General features: G+C 43.8%; 1 protein-coding gene across 1 annotated transcript in view; it reads left to right on the forward strand.

Moving 5' to 3' along the window:
- Positions 1 to 17,351, forward strand: part of c20h8orf34 (chromosome 20 C8orf34 homolog) — a 53,389-nt gene that overhangs the window by 19,968 nt on the left and 16,070 nt on the right. The window contains exons 8-10 of the mRNA XM_053412547.1: positions 12,088 to 12,223; positions 15,786 to 15,871; positions 16,001 to 16,074. Coding sequence (XP_053268522.1) covers positions 12,088 to 12,223; positions 15,786 to 15,871; positions 16,001 to 16,074 — 296 coding nt within the window. The remainder of the gene's footprint in view (positions 1 to 12,087; positions 12,224 to 15,785; positions 15,872 to 16,000; positions 16,075 to 17,351) is intronic.

The raw sequence follows: 17,351 nt of genomic DNA on the forward strand, positions 1-17,351 counted from the left end.
CTTTGATTTACTTGTTATGCTTCTGTGTGTGTATATACAGTATATATACAGGTGTCGCTCGACTTGAGATGGATGAATATGTGTCAAGTGGAGAATATGATGGGAAGTCTTGTTTTGGTTTGATGCTGCGGAGGGTCTGATTGCTCATCACTGTACGTGCAGACACCGGATGTAGTGCCTCATGCCAAATTGAATTAGTTGCAGAAGTGTTTGGTAAAGGTAAAACACTTTCCCTTTCGCTGTCACTTGTTCTTTTCCATGTAGTCGTCTTTGCCTGCAGGGGTTATTCTCCAACTTATCCATGTACGGTTACACTCCTGTAAAGGAAGATTATACATTCATATAGACATACAACAGCTGCTATAAAGTCACAACAGATCGCCCTTATAATGTAAACATCACTTAAAGGATTTAATACGTCCCTCTTTAAAAGAATCGATCAGGATTTAAATCACTAATACTAGGAAGTGTCGACTATTATACAAATCTCTCACAGTGTACTTCAACAACCCACAACTTTGCTCTTTTTACTTCCCTCTGTCTACAACATGTCACCAATTACAGTGTGTCAGTGTCTTTCCCATCCCCTCAGAGCTTCTGCCCTGCGGTGTTTCACAATCTATGAACACCGTCACTTTCTGCTCCTCTGTCAAGGCACTGACGCTTTAGCGCTTGTTAGCAGTGTCTTTTCATCAGGATCGCGGAGAGGTCACGTTTCTTATTGACGTGTGTCAGGGAAAACCACAGAGTTGAGCTGCGACAAATTACTATTCGTATTCTTATAGTTTTTTCAATACACTGCTCGTGTTGCATATAAAATATCATATGTAATCACAGGTTATAAGGGGATAAACCCATTACATTTTGGTGCGGATCTATGGGATTTTTTTATCGCTGTCTTTAAATGATTCGACATGACCCTGGATTCAAGCTCTGTCTTTGCAGCTCCAAGTTTCAAAAATAGTTGTTATGAAATAATCTCTGCTTTTCTTCCTCCAAGACAAACTCTCTACATCTACCATATTGTGTTAATTGATAAATTTTCTCTTGTACATGTGGACCTTCACTACATTCAGCTTGTTCTTTATCACTGTGCTCATCTTTGCTAACTGAGAAGACAATGCAATAACGTCAAGGTTTCCTTTTTTTCATTTTCATCAGCCAAACACGTCATGGCCCCCGGACAGCAATATATAATGGTGATAAATGTAGCAATAAAGCAGGATGTTGATGGTCTGTGGTGGCCCGCCTTGATCACAGCTATGAAACTCCGGAATATTCCCCCAGTGGTTTTTTACATTATGGCCCAGGACAGTAATTCAAATCAAGTAATGCAGCAAGGTCACGGCTGAGTCTCTGTCAAGGCCTGGTCGCGGTGCTCTTCAGGGGGACCACTGCGGTGTCACTCGGCCTCGCTTTGATTAAAGTGATGCTAACATCTAGCTTGTGGTTAGCCTTGAGGAGTGTAATGACCGCTATAGGAGGATTTCTGGGCGTCATTTAGAGAGAGAGGGGCTTGGCACAAGCTGTGCACCTATGACCAGAGGCATGCAGACAATGACTTATGATCCTTGGCAGCGATGGAGATGCTGTATTGATCCCTGAAGGTAATATTTATCGTCGTCCACGTGAATGTTCAATGGGATTCAATCACTTGCTCGAGGCCTGTGTTGCTGTGGAGGTGCATGATGTCAGAGGGGTTTTCAGTTCTACAGCTGATCAGTGCAAATGTTCTTTTTTTAATTCACCATAATAGGGCACCATGTGAATTCATTAACATTACCGGTCACTAACTTTTAATATACCTTCAGTCTTTATGGTGCATTGCTATACACTTATTACTCCACTGAGTTCCTTGATATTGTTGGTGTATATTTTTTCTAATCATTTGCTTAGGGTGCACTCTAGTGGTTGATGTATGATATTACAACTGCTTGGACACATTCAGGCGGGTCGAAACATTTCACTTGACGGTATCAGACAAGTTCATTTGAATGGCTGACAGAAACTGATATATCATCTTTAATATCACAGTGCAATGATCACACATTTAAATAATGAGGCGTGTATAAGACTGAACATAACAATTATTTGACTTTAAGTGGAAAAAATGATTATCATACACATTTTCAATTAAAGACACTTTCTTATAACTTCACAAATCTTATCATCTTAAAGATCTTAAAGATCTTCACACAAACACACAGGTCTGTGTATATATCCTTATTAGAACTCTGCATTGACTTCCATTCATTGTGGACAGCCGAACCCAAACCTTATCCCTAACCTTAATAATGACCAATTCATGACTAAGTCTAATTTGAATCTTACTACAATTCACATTTTACCCCTAAACTTAACCATAGATACCACTAGTATAACACTAAACCTCACCCTAACCTTACCTTAACTTAAACGTAACCTTAAAACATTTATTCACCTTAGAATTAAATGACCTGCGTTATGGGGACTTGATTTTTTGTCCCCATAACGAAAAAAGGTCCTCACAACACACACACACACACACCCACATACACACACACACACACACACACACACACACACACACACACACACACACACACACAAACACACACACAAACACACACACACACACTCATCCCAAAGGCTCATTTGTTAACCTCAGATGAACATCAGTAGTTTCTCGGTGTAGCTGCTGTATTATCAGACGAGCAGAGCTAGGTTCATCACACCTGCTAATTGGCTGCGAGCCTCCTGGTTGTGTTGATTGCTGCTCATACACAAACATCCCCATGACACAGAAACGAGAGCAGTTGTTTTTAAGGCTGAGAAATGAACCCGTCCCCTGGCGTAGATGTGATCAGTCGTGGTTACGTGTCCAAACCTGTGGAAGACGAGGAGAAACCACAGTGATTGTTACAGCATATTGCTGAGTATCCACTGGGAGGCAGGAAAGGAGCTTGGAGTTTGTGCCTCTGCATAACAACCACGACTTCTGTGGGAGAATGAGACGCGTGGTAAACGCAGGCTTAGAAGATGCAAAGAAAGTTAGAAAATAATCCCCATTTCCATATTGAGCAGAAGGGTTTTCCACACTAAGTGTCTTTTTGCCAGCACCTGGATAAGGAGCTTATGAAAGCATAATACGATTTTCTTGGAATGGATTACAATGCTGCTAGCCAGGGCTTTACAGATTGAATACAATTATAAAAACCAAAGACACGGCTTAAGGTTGATTTGTTTTGTTCGGATTCTTCCAGAAAGAGAAAATAAAATCAGCTTAGAGGTTAAGTCTTATTGATCCTTTAACTGCACTGGGGGATGGCACTGTGTTTCCCCAGTTGTCTCATTAGTCCTGCTCTTAATATTTACCACAGCCGAAACCAAACTGAAAAACGAATATGACTCACAGGTTCTTGTAAAACCGTGGAAAATAACCAGATTTGAGCTTTTGCTAGGCAGTGGAGACCACACCTTTATACTGATCTGAAATAAGAAACAAGCTGAGTTCAGCCTTTGGGGAGAAACACCCTGTTTATGGCCTTGCACAGTTATTTTATGGTAAGTTAATGAGACGAGTTAGCCAGTTCCACCTCTGTCAACCCTCTGTTCTCCTCTTGTTTGGTGGAAGTATTCCATTCCAGGGATATACCCTCTGAATTCTCAAGATCTACTCCTGTGTATAAAATAAGTGTGATTAGCATTCATGTTGGCAATGAGAAAAACAAATATATATATTTTTAACGAGACAAATATTATAGCAAACGTTGTTAATTGACCCCTGGAGCAACACAAAATTAACTTTCTCAACAAAATGTACTTTCTGCAGGTATGAATAAAAAAAATCATACCAACACTACGCTTTCGTCCTTTTCTACTAAAGGGCACTGAGAGCAATTACTTTGAATTATGGGATCCTGTCAGCGGGTTATAGCCAAACCCATTTCACATGCACAAATTTCCATCGTGGCAGTGTAGGGTAACAGAGCGTGTCTCAGGACAAAACATCCACAGTGTGTGCCAGTCATCCGACCGTAAGTCCACAGACCCTTTTTCTGTTTGTCAGCCCACTCTGGCATGGTTCCTGAAACAGGAGAGGAGGACGTGAGAGTAGACTTACACACTCTCCCTGATTCCCAGTGACAGTGAAGATTTGGTGGGGACAGGATGAGGGGATGATGAAGTTCTGTCTGATCTTTGATACACACAGAGTAAAGCAGTGTCTGGTGCGTGCGGAACAATGCCTGTGTGTGGCTGATTCTGTTTGAGGACATTATATCCGCTTTCATCCGGCGCCGCCTGAGGCACACTACAATGGCAGTTTTAGTACAGTGAGAAAGTGAAGAAAGTTTTTTTATGATTTCTTTTCACCATCTTAACTTTCAGTAATATCCTGAAATTCAACTTGGTATAAAAACATTTCTGTAAAGGTAGTTTTCCTGGCTTCACATTTACTTTTGCCCGACTATCTAACATTCTGTGGTTAAGGGCTTAGCTGCTGTTATTGACTTTATTGCAGAGAGGAAAGACAAATATTTTCTGTGGATATTGATAAAGTCCATTTTACTATTCTTGCCTTATATTAGACATTTTGTGCGGCCAAAATGTAATGGGAACCAGCATGGCACTCAGTATAGAGCATACCAATGCCCAGCAGTCCTCTTAAATTCAATCAAGCAGCACCAAATTACACACACATAGATTATCAGTCCCCTATAGGTTTTTTATTCCCTAGGAAATCAGGGGAAATGTGTTTTGAAAAGTGGGAAACATTTCTCCTGGATCTGCACCAAAATTGAATGGGTTCTGCCCCTTACCCATAATGCATCCTTCCACCAGTTTCACAGTAATGCTTCAAACAAACCAACCAACCAACAAACAGGCCCGGGGTGAAACATAACCCCCTTGGCGGAGTTAATTATGTGTTTGAAATCTTTTCATATGTCATTGTAAGTGGAGGACTTGAGTAATACCGCTTGCCGTGGTAATGTAACCGACTGTAACTGTAACAACATCCCTGCATGTGTCTGATTGCTGCGTTAACATGGCTGACCTCTGCCTTGGGCCAACATCCAGATTACCCGTGCTGGCAGTCAAGGCATGCACTTCCTGACGCCAGCATCAGCAGCAGCAACAACACACACACACACACACACACACACTCCCGTCGCCCCCATCAGTCCCTTCATCCTCGTCCAACCAACCAAGACACAACAGTTGCCCTGTGAACAGTGTAAACCAACATTATAGCCGTGTGAGAGGAGAGGAGGAGGTGGATGAGACCATAGCCTGTATACCAGTGGTGTGGGTTGCCTCAGCATTACATTCTTCACTTGAAGCCCAGGCTGGAAAGGGCTGGGCTCACCTCTGAGGGTTCCACCGGCCTGATGGGGAAAAGAAACGTCTCCAGTAAAAGTCTTAACAGCGCCCAATTTGACGCCTGTAAAAGTCTCCGCGGTGCGCATGGATACGTTAATCGAGAGGCAAATTGCTGTGCCATTACGGTGGTATTACTGGAAGCAATTACCAATAGGCAAGTAGACTGCTGTGATCATACCATAAATCTAGCAGCAGTCATTAATGCGGAGCACGGCCTAATACCAGCCAGCGTACGGATCTCCGGTGTGCGTAAGAGTCTGAGATGAACTGAGCAGATTATCTTAATGGAGGAGAGCCGGACGGACACGGTGATGCTGTATTGTGTCTACTGCAGCCAGACAGAAGCAAAGATAGCAGATGGACACAAGGATGCTAGCTGCGGATATCGTTATCTAGTGTGACGGATACGGGACACGTGTTCATTTGTGTTTATTAAAAAAAAAAAAAGACCCTGCAGTGCTGTGGGCAGATTTATCTAAAGAAGTTAAAAAAGTTGAATTTGTTGTTCTGGCTCCTGTCTGCTTGGAGATTAAGATTTAAGAGACAAGCAGGCAGGTGATGTCATTATACAAAATGTGTGTGTGTGTGTGTGTGTGTGTGTGTGTGTGTGTGTGTGTGTGTGTGTTTCCGAGTGATTGCAAATGTCAAGCTGCAGCTCTGTTTGTGTGCTGCTGTATCTATGCGTTTATCGGAAACAAGCAGGGAGACAGCGATCGCACAAAAGAAACGTTGAGCTCACTGCAGTCAACAGCTCCTACATTATCCCATCACACATAATCACTTATATTTGCCTTTTTATTAGCCATTCCCCTACAGTACCTCTTGTACGGGCACATTTTTCTGTTTGATGGATCACTCGATCCTTTTGTGATTCATATTGTTTCTCGTCTCACATGGCAGCTTTTAACTTGGCAGAGTGAAACATATATTTATGATGTACCTCATTTAAAACCTTTTTTATTTTTTAGAAACTTCCAAAGGAATGTTAAATGCCAGTCATTGCAATGCAGCGGCACTTAAAGCTCGGCCGTGTCTCCACTGACGTCCTCATCTCTGCAGTATTTGCGGTTAGAAAGTGAGTTAAAAGGAGGTTAGCACCGAGGTCTGTGATAAGACTTTCCACAGGCGTCAGAGCTGTGATGTTACCCTGCTCATGTGTGTCCCCATCTGATTCGGATCAGGGCTTTTTTTTACTGCCGCACTCAGAGCTGCGGTGACTTGGAGTCTAACAGGCATATTTGTAGGCCGGGAGGGAGGAGGAGGCGCTGGGCTAGAGGCCGCGCCATTGAAAGCCGAGACGTAATTATGAAATGTAAGTTGGAATATTGTTTTTATTACAAAGCCAAACAAATGCGTCTCTGCCGCAGCTCACATCAAAGTTGTCTGTGCGACGACTAACCGCCGAGTGGAGGCTTTGTGGCTCGGGGGGGCTCTAATGAAACACAAATGCTGCATGTATGTGTGAGGGCAGCTGAAGTGTGAGGTCTGCAAGTGTCACTGTGCGTGTCGGGCTGAGTGTGTGTGCTGCACGGCTTTTTTTATCTTTGTGTCTGAGTATGTTGCTCACACATGTGGCGGTCTCTGTGTGTGTGTGAATGAACATTGCAAGGAGCAAGCATCCATCACTCACAGACTATTAATTAGAGCCCAGTGTTATGTGGTGAGATGTCGCCGCTGCTCATGAAAGAATGGAAAATTCACTCCGATGAGAAACAATAACTCAGGGCGCTCGAGTGAGACGCTTTGGATCTGGTGGTGGCAGATGATGAAGTGTGTACGTGCGGGGGGGGGGGCCTCCCCTCTCCACGTGTGTGGGGTTGTGTGTCAGGTGAATCCACCCCAACGCGTCCGTCAACGCACAACATCCAAGAAGGTGTGTATCAAGCTATTTGCGGAGCCCGTGCGCTAATTGTGACTTCAGCTCTTTCTCTGCAGCCCCGTGAAAAGCAGCAGAGAGCCAGTCAGTCCGTCGCTATCTAAACAACCTTAAATTACATGGAAACTTGGAGAGAGGAGGAGCACACAAACACTATCTGTGCACTCCTCTCCTTCCCCGGCTTGACTGTGAGTGAGTGATTGCGGCACGGAATTCCTCCATCGCTCAGGCCTTTTGTTGGGATTGCATCGCTCGAATAGTTTCCATCGCCCACCCCGAACCCAATCCCCCCCCCCCCCCCCACCAGTCGAAGCCCCAGTTTTTATTTATCTGCCATGTCTCCTCGTTAGACAGGGGGAGCACGCATGGCTGCCCCGGTGCCCAGGGAGTGGAAATGGGACGGGGCTGACAAACGGGCGAGTGTGGACAGACGTTTGTTGTGTCTAGACGGAGGCCCGCGAGGCTGTCCTGGTCTCCGGGTAAACTGGTCTCACGGGAGGCGCACGGTAAACTTATCGCGGTGGCATTGTGTGGGAGGCATGCAGGGCTCCATTGTGAACCGGGAGAGTGTGCGTTCAGTCATATGTTTTGGACTCGGGAGACGCAGAAGAAAAGAACACTTAGAGGTATCGGATTTTCTGTGTGTTCACTCTGTCTTGTTCAGTTACATGAATTTGAGAAAAGCAACCCAGTGTATTTATTCTTGGTTAGTTACACAATGTGTAATACTCGATTCAACATTATCTCCACTGGTGCAGTGCCCCGTTCTAAACCTGTCTGCTAGGAATGGGCTGTTTGTTTGGCCTGCGGTGATGCTGGTTGCAGCTTTTCTTTCTGAAACTATAAAAGTGACCTGCAGTAATTGAGCCTCAGGAAGTAAAGACCACAGAACCCTGGAGCCGCACAACCACTGCTGCACAAAGATCTGTTCACCTGTTTATTTAAAGTTCACAGAGTCCTGGACTGGAAAAACCTGTTGTCGTTCCCGTCTTTGTGAAAACATGCTGTCGATGAGTCCTAACTGTCGCTTGTTTAATCATATTGAATGAACCGCGTGTTAAGATCACACAACATTTGACACTGCACTTGTCTTTAACAATACACAAGTGTGAAGCTGTTAAGATGAACGATTCTTGGGATACGTAGGTCACATACAGAAAGACAGAAATATGTGGAATTTGTAGACAGATGATAACATTTAAAGTGGTATTAACTAAATACAATTATATGTGACTTAGACACCTGACAGGTTTTTGCTAGGCCATTTTAAGTTGAGTTTTGGGATTTGACAAACCAAAGCGAAAATCTTACAGAGGACAAGCTTTTTAAACAAGTTTAAACTTGTATCTGTCACAAAAGTGTTATTGTCTTGACTAACAAAACATTTCTCTGGACATATTCAAGCCTGTAGTTGTCAGGATAAAGTGAGAGAATCAGGATAGTTACTGTATGTGCAGCCGAACACTTGGTTTTGTACTCTGAGGCATTTTACTTTAGGTTTTTCTGTTAACTCATCTCAATCCACAAACAAGCAAACACATGCAAACTCAGGCTCACTGTGAGCTTCTCTTCCCTCTCAGCTTATGTCTGTGACTGTTAAACTATTAAGGAAATAATGTTTCTCCCTCGTGGAACAATTTTCTATTCATTACCAAGTGTTGCGACTTCTTCCTAAGTGATTCAAAGTCTGCTACATTTCGTTCAGATACACACTCATGTGTTTTCTGAAAAGGATGCACTCCAGACAACAGCCTTTGTTTACCTCGGTGACCTTTACAAGTGTCTGAGATGAGCTTCTCCTTCCCTCAGACACTGAGGTCTTTCTCTCCATTATCGTGTCATTTTCTCTCGACCAGAAGGAAGGGAGGAGGAAAGACGAATTGGGAGTTGAGGTGACTCGAGCAGCTGTTTACACTGAGGTCATCCTCTCTGTCAGCGTCAGGGCTGCCCACTGTTATTCTTCTGGTTGTCTCATGAACGCCGCAGCCTCACGAGTGAACGTTTCCAAATGTCAAGCCATGATTTGTGTCGCAGTCTGTGACCCAAGGAGAATCGGGTATGTCACATTCATCAGTCGCCAGAAGAAGAGGAAATGGTTAAAAGGGGTACGGGGGGGAATGGAAGGAGGAGAAACGAGGAAGAGTTGATGGCCGAAACTTCAGCGGTTCCCACGACCAGCAAATCACTCAGATCGCTGGTGGCTCTCTGGCCCCCCCCCCCCTCCAACGCGTACCGTGATGAATGGGAAATTTAATATTGCCCTGCTTAAGGGTATTACTGGAATGTATCTGTCCATCTTGAAACACTGAACCAATTCTCGTTCTCAGACAGTCTGGACACGAATCGGTGTCAATATTCAAAAAGTAAAAAGATCTAGCATATTGAATATATCGATTTAATTTAGATATTTTACTCTGACAGCTGCACAAAGGTACTTCATTCAAAGTGGTAAGTGGCCCCTATTCCCATAATTTGTAGAAAAATAATGCAGCACCAATTATTTGTATCATTTTATTCATAAAAGTTATCCCAATTTATTACAAGATTAAAACATGAAAATACTTATTTGTGATAAGAACTACCTTAGATGAGGGAAACCACATAAAAAAGTATTAAGTGTGTACTTTCACTTTTTAGTTTAAAGAGGAGTTGTGATTTATGATCTATACTGCAGCCAGCCACCAGGGGGTGAGCAAGATGCTTTTCGTATTGGGGTCTGTTGTGTACTTCATCTTTATATACAGGCTATGAATTTAGCATTTATCAAGCTAACATTTGCTTATTATCCCCTAATGAAAGTAAAGCTGAGGCTTATGGGAATGTCATGTAAGGTGCTCGGTCATAAATTCAAAATTCGACCTTCTTGATTTTACGTAAAAGGATTAAAACAAAGTTATTACTATGCATCAATTTATCAAATAACTGACCTGAACACATTTAAGAAAACAGACAACTATGAATCCGTTTTACTTATACTTACTTGTGCTCTGTGGTTTCTGGGATAAAAGGATCAAGACTCTGCGTGGGATGGAGTCCCAGATTAATGGACTAGATTGGAGCGCTGCATTTAGCCATCTTGTCAAAACGATTTCCTGACACCTAAATGAGACAGGAGAGATTCTTCTGGCTCTGCGCCACGCTGATGGATGCAAGGGAGAAAGTTCTCATGAGCAAGTGTCATCCAATATAATCCAGGTGATTAGTCATGCATTCTCGTCTTTCAAGGTGTGAGGCCCCCTTTTTTGTTTTCTCCCCCCAAACCTGGGCTCAGGTAACGTGATCCTAGAGTGAAAAGTATCAATGTTGGTTTCAGATAACCACGTGCGCACATGCATAGAAACCGGGCACGTCCTGGATGTGCAGGAGCAGAAACAATGATCGCAAGAGGCCCGAATATACTGCATGTCCTGCAGGCGACCCACCTCACTGGCAAAGCTCCGGGACTCTTCTGGTCTGGTGGGAAGAGCGGGGGGGGGAGAACATATTGTTATGGTGACCAGTCAAAATGTTCTGCGTGATTAAATATGTGTTGAAAAATCCCTGACTTAACCAGGGACGACTCATCGTGTCATTCTCGATACAAAGAACTCGCTGCACTGTGTTCTATCTCCTGAGGATTCAAAACCAAAATGGTCTGGCTGATTCAGACTCCACTCTTTGATCGTCTGGAATATTTAACCGACTGTTGTTTTGCTGCGGAGAACACTGACTTCGTAACCTTCTGATTCACTGCTCCTCATTCATAAATCTTCTTACCCTCGCCTGTTTTTATTGTCCGCCTGTCAGCAGGATTACACAAAAACGACTTAACCGATTGTCTTGAAACTTGGTGGAAGGGTAAAGCATGAGCCAAGGAAGAAAGCTGTAACGTTTTGAGCTGATTCAATTAAAGGGGTGGATCCAGGAATTAATTTTCCATTTAACGCTTTAACGTGGTTAGAGACTGTTTTTGGACATATTCGTGAATTTGTCAAGAAATTATAATGATAATTTCGTTATGGAGTGGAGTGTGGTAATGGCCAAGAACTGGTGAAATTTGGTGCAGATTCGTATAACGATCCAGATTTTGTGAATTATAATAAGTATTTTTATGAGGTGATCTCCCAGCCCGGCTGGATAATTATTGAGTCGTTCCCTTACCCTCTCCCTGTCTTTCCTTGACAGCAATTATTCAATAATTGCATATGAAAATACCGTTAATTTACCTTGTGCATGAGGAAAAAGGTAATAAATGACCTGTGCACCTGTTGACTGTGCTTTTGTGTGTGAAAGCAGGTGTTCAGATCTCTGTTCGACGGTTAGGATGAACAAGATTGGCGTGTCTGATACATATGGCCTTCTTTAGAGTCTGAGGGAAGCCTCTCACTGTGTGTGTGCTCTCGAGGACACAGGGGGAGATCAGAAGGAGCCCAGCTTTCCAGTTCTCCGTCTCTCCCTCTCTCGCTGCTCGTTCTGCTCCTCGACTTCACTGTTCTCCGTCTCCGTCACCCTCAGCCTGTTAACGTGCCCTTCCTGTTTCTGTGCTGTCACGATGTGCTGCTGTCATCGACTTGTCCTCATCCCTCCCTGCAAACAAAGCGTTTTTTTAGACCAAATCTGTGTTTTGATGGATGTATGCGTGTGAGGGATCGCGGCCGCGTCGTTGAGCTCAGAGTGTTTATTTACCGAGACGTGCTTGTTTGCTCCTTTTGGCTCTGAGCACACTGTCATCACTGGGCATCATATTGACATGAGGGAGAGACCAAAGTATGATTAATGACTTGTCCTTTCTCCGTCTTGTTTCTCTTCCTGTTCCCCCTTGGTTTCCTCTCTTCCCCTCCTTGCGTCTCTTTGGCTCGCTCCCCCCTCAGAGGACCTGGATGACCTGAGGATGGAGGGCGTGACGGGCTTGGCTCCATCCGGCAGTAAATTCAGCCAGGGACGCAGCTCCTATCAGGCCGAGCCGCAGGCCAAAGTCACACTCAACATTTGCTCTAGGTGTGCCAGGTAAATGTTTTGAACTTCTCTTGGCGAGTGAGTGCTGGTTTTTATTCAATCCAACAAATAAATAAAAGCTCACTGAAAAATTCAAGAGTCAGTACAGGGATTTAGGAAGAGTTATATATGTCAAGCAAATCATTTAGAGAGAGAAAGATACATACTATATTGCTTCCTGGAGGAAAATTACATAAAAATTGCAATTAATTAATTAAGTAAAAACCTTTTAAGAGTTTGATGCTACTGTCATGTCTGTCTGGGACTGTTTTTCGAGGGGCAACGAAGAGGTGCTTTCCTTCTTACATCCAACCTCATTCTAACCCAGGGTCATGACACCTCCCTCACCCTTCACTCCCCCCCTCCCTCTCTCTGCATTTGTATCCGAGATACCTCGACATCAAAAAACAGAGAATAATATCATATCTGAAGACTATCTGGTGTTGCTTGTTTGCACAAATCCGCTCTAGCGTGGATATAATCATCTCCATTGTCACCCTTTCTCTCTCTATCACCGCTTTTCTCGCCCGACACATTTCCTGTCCTGCTCCTCAGTCCAGGGCATCAGTGTAGCGCTCTCCTCTCGGTGTGCTGGGTGTGATACCACACAGGCAGGTGTGGGCAGGAGTCTTTCCTGATGCCAGTCACAGATAAACAGGGGTATCTTGGTTTGAGACGCCAGGCACAGATCTGCCTGCACAGCCTCCTCTGTTTGGGCTTTTGGAATTTGTTTGTTTCCTTCTCTCCTTTCATTCACACTGCTTATCAGTTTTCGTTCCATGCGCGGGCTGTGGGATGTTGTCGGAGATCCTGCAGGAGGATGAATCCTATCGCGGAATTTTCATGCCCGCAGTTTAGCGACTGGATGTTTTTAAGCAAATAGTTTATACTTCTTGGTTATCACTGAGTTTTCTGGTTGGATCAGTGGCGAAGCAAAGCAGCATCTGTATCTGGAGTCCTTCTTGGCTCTTGTGTCGGGTGCTTATTTTGTTTTTTTTCCAGACTAAAATGTCAGACATCTGTTCTCCTTCTCGGCTCTTCCTCGCTCCTTCTGGTTCAAGCCAAATTCTTGCTTCGTCCTCTTTATTGACCACCAAATCCTTCCCTAGCTTTTCTGGCGAAGGAGTCTTCGTCTTTCATATTCATATTTTGGTGTAAGGGTCATAAATCGATCAGTAAGATGGAAAAGGGAATGCCTTTTGTGCTTTTGTGGAGATGAATAATTTTGACATCAGGGCAGGAATTCTTAACACACACACACACACACACACACACACACACACACACACACACACTCACTCACACATGCATGTTCTCTCAGCATGCACGCAGTGTTTTGGAAAGAAGACAGTGTAGATCAGAGGTCAGGGAGAAGCCCTAACAGAGGCTTTATGTACATTAACACTGTCTTAATGGGATTTCCCAGAAACACCTTTCAAACATAACTCCATGAGGGACCAGCCTTCAAACCAACTCCTCTGAGGACAAACGTGTGTAGCAGTAAATGCCCTTTGTGCTTCACACATGTGAACAGTGCTACTGTGGAGATGTGACCTTACACTCGAGATAAAACTAATCTTTAAAGTTAATATGGTTTAAAAAATGAAGGGCTTTGAGTTTTTTTCCCCTCGATTCATAACTCTCACACAGATAGTAGTGGGTTGCTTGGACAATAATTCCTCACATACCCACCCCCCCTACAGCAGACTCATTAGAATTCAGCTCTCCGGTGTGGTCCGTCGTTCTGTGTATCACACTTTGGTTTGGAAAGCATGAGCACTGGGATTTCAATTCAAAGTCAATCAAGACCAAGCCACTGGGAGCTGATTATATCTATTCCCATTGCATACAAAAGCCAGATATGAGGGAGTGTCAGTGTTTTTTTTAAAGGTGAAAGAGGCTTTGGACCTCACTGACACAGATATCGCTCAGATAAAACATTTTTATGACGAAAACATTTTTACACAGATTACTGTAGTATATATTTCATTTGTCATATATGTCTGTAAATGGTTTTACGACGGTTTTCTTTTCTAACTTGCTCAGCCTATTTTCAAACTCATGGCATCCTTCTTAGTCGCCTTTCTCAGCCGTTGCCCTTTTGCTTCCCTTCTGTCAGGACACTGTCCACACCCCCGACAGTCCAGTCTCTCTGTGTGGCTCCTAACTAGCAGTGGCAGGTCAGGAAACACGCTGCTTCCTCTGCCTCTCAACCGGTTGGTGGAAGTGTAAAGTGCCATGTGGCCTGTCTGTTGTGGCCATGTCTCTGTCTCTGGGGTTACAGCTGTGGTCACACGGGCATTTCATCCACTTCCTTCATGCACTTGATCGGTTATTTTAATGGCAACGTGCCTCGGCCACAAAACCCTCCTGTGAGCAAACACATCCCAGATCGCGGGCATGGTCCGCAGTCGGAGGAGCAGCCTCGAGGAAACGGATAGATCTCCACAAACCTCTTTCGGGGCTTGGAGTTCTCATTAAATTAATTGCTTTCATATCAGGAATGCGCTGCGGAGATGGCAGTCAGGACTTGAGCTATGACCAGGTTTTGTTCAGCGGATGGTAAGGCCTTGATAGTCATCTTGGGTAGCGGTTAATGGTCTTATAAAGACGATTAAAGAGCAGGAAAGACTCGGAAAGGGGATGTGTAAAGAAGAAAAGAAATAGAATACACTTTAAAAAACTCTTCCGCTTTTCCCGTCTTCGCGGAGTTAGAAACCAAGATGCCCTGCGGCTGAAAGAGCGTGGATTGCCTTCCTTTGTCTTCACCTAATGGCTGTGCTGATGACATGGAAATAACATGCAGCGAAAGAATTTGGAACTCAAATGACTGTGTAATTACAGTTAATATGTGGTATGATTTAGAGTCGTTAAAATATGCTTTAGAAAAATAAACGCTGGTTTAATTCCACCGTGTTGACAAAAGAGTGTGAAATACTTTGCTGAAGGGTGCAACGTTCTTTATCCTCCCGCTGAAGTTGGATTTCAATCACTGTTTGTCTTTCATCCACTGTAGTCTTTTCCCTGTCTACGGGAAACCCAAAATCTTTTAGTACCTTGAGGAGGCGGCCAAACTCTCAGACCAGCTTCCATTTCAGTCCAAACAGATATAAAAAAATAAACCGCTTGGAACACATTATGATAAAGAACAGTAACTGAATGATTTAAAGAGAATGTTTGGGCCAATTTTTTTAAGTTTTTTGCTTTTTCAGCAATAAGAGAGAAGCTGCGTCTGACAGAAGTGAGCCGGGCAGAGTTTTATGTCTGTAAGTGCATTAACATGGTTTCATCTAAAGGAAAGTGCAGACGCAGCGATGAAAAAAACAGACCCCCATGTTCCCTCTTTCTTGGTGCGGTCCCAGATCTTGCAAAAGAAGAGATTAACTCCCTAAACACTTCCTCTTTGTCTCATCACCTCAGGGCCGATAGCGCTGTGCTTGTCTTTTTGTAATCTGACGTTCAGTTTCCAAACATGCGTTGCAGTGTTGTGGCTAAAATGCCGATTTGAGAGCCGATTTGAATGTTGCCCATGTGCACACTTGTGTATACAGTTTGTGTTACGTGTTGTTTCTAGGCTCCAGGGGGACAGTCTATCGGACAGCCGATCTGAAGAGGAGCACAGGGCTCACGTATCTGAACAAGCTGTACCTGACATCTCCTGTAAGTTGTGTAACAGTTCAAATTTAAAGTAGTGTTTTTTTATTCTTTACCTCTTTTTTTTCACATTTCTGTGATCTGATGCTTCTGTTTTGTCCTTTTTTGCTTGTCTATGTGCGTTTTCTGGAGCAGCTCCATTGCCCGGTCTGGACACGGCGGCGGGACGGTTGCAGGAATGCGAGGCCGCGTCTCAAGTGTCAGGCTCTGTAAGTGTCCTCCCTACATCCATCACCAAACAATTAAGATCACTATACAGCCATCACTTACCACGTCACCCTCTCCTCCGCAGCCTCTATTGTCTGAGAAGCAGCGGAAAGAAACCACCTCAAGCTTCTCGTTAATGGGACAAAAACTGATCCGTCTTTACGTGGCCTTTTCAGCTTTCGGGCATTTCAGCTTAGACAACACTCAGTAGCTCTGAACAGTTGATACCCCAATCAGAAATCTCCCTATATCACTTTGCGTACCTCTAAGGGCACTCGTGTGGAGCCTGAAAGGAAGAAATGAAAAGAATATCTCGTGACACAGTGACAATCGAGGCTGATTTAGAAGTTTTGCACAATAGGGCTAAATAATTGTGGGTTATAGGAGAACGCACGGTTGTGTTCAATAGGTGGCCTGCGTGATAACCTCACATGCTGGAGGGAAGAAATCCACAGGGACCCTAGCGTGGCACACACCAGACTCAGACACAGACAAACATTCACATGCTGTTAATAAAGCGGTCAGCTAAGACGCCTGTACCTATGTGTAATTATCCCCCAGCAAAAAAAAAAAGTGCCAATACTTTTTTCTTCATTTTTTATAATTGCCCAATCTAAGTGTTAGACGGGGCTTTTTTTTTTAACAGCATTTTAAAAAGAAAGAAAGAAAGAAAGAAAGGGGTTTGGAGCCGCGGCCCTGCTCCGTGTGTGGAGCAGATGCAGCGAGACTCCAGACTAACTGGGAGCAGACGTTCACACACTGACGGACTTGTTGAATCAAAGCCTGTCGATGAAAGTCTGACGGAGACCGAATGCATTCAAGTCTGTGCACCTCTTAACTTCAAATTACATATTTTGTTCTAACTTTCCCATTTGTTTGAACAGGCTTTTTGATAAATGCCTATTAGAATGGTTCATTTGAAAAGCCCTTGGCATAGATTGAATGATATTAATTCCAATTTGTCTCTCTGAGAAAATGCAGCAAACTAATTTAGCTTTTAACACTTCTATCTGTTTACAGCTAACCTTCACATCCATGTGGAGCCTCTAGTTAAGCTGTTTATACCAGGGTACTAACCACTTCATCTCTGCCCTGACACTCCGTCTCCATAGGTTAAGCCCTGGCTGGCACACTTAAGAACAAAGTACTAATACGTCCCATATGAAAACCCCAAGTGCAAACGTCTCCTGTCACCTTACTGTAGCCAATCTGCTTGTTTTGTCTTCACTTGCTTAGGCTGGGCGCTCTTTGAAGAGCAACTGCAATTTGTAATAGCTTG

This window comes from Pleuronectes platessa, chromosome 20, assembly GCF_947347685.1.
Source record: "Pleuronectes platessa chromosome 20, fPlePla1.1, whole genome shotgun sequence".
In the NCBI taxonomy this organism is placed as follows: domain Eukaryota; kingdom Metazoa; phylum Chordata; class Actinopteri; order Pleuronectiformes; family Pleuronectidae; genus Pleuronectes; species Pleuronectes platessa.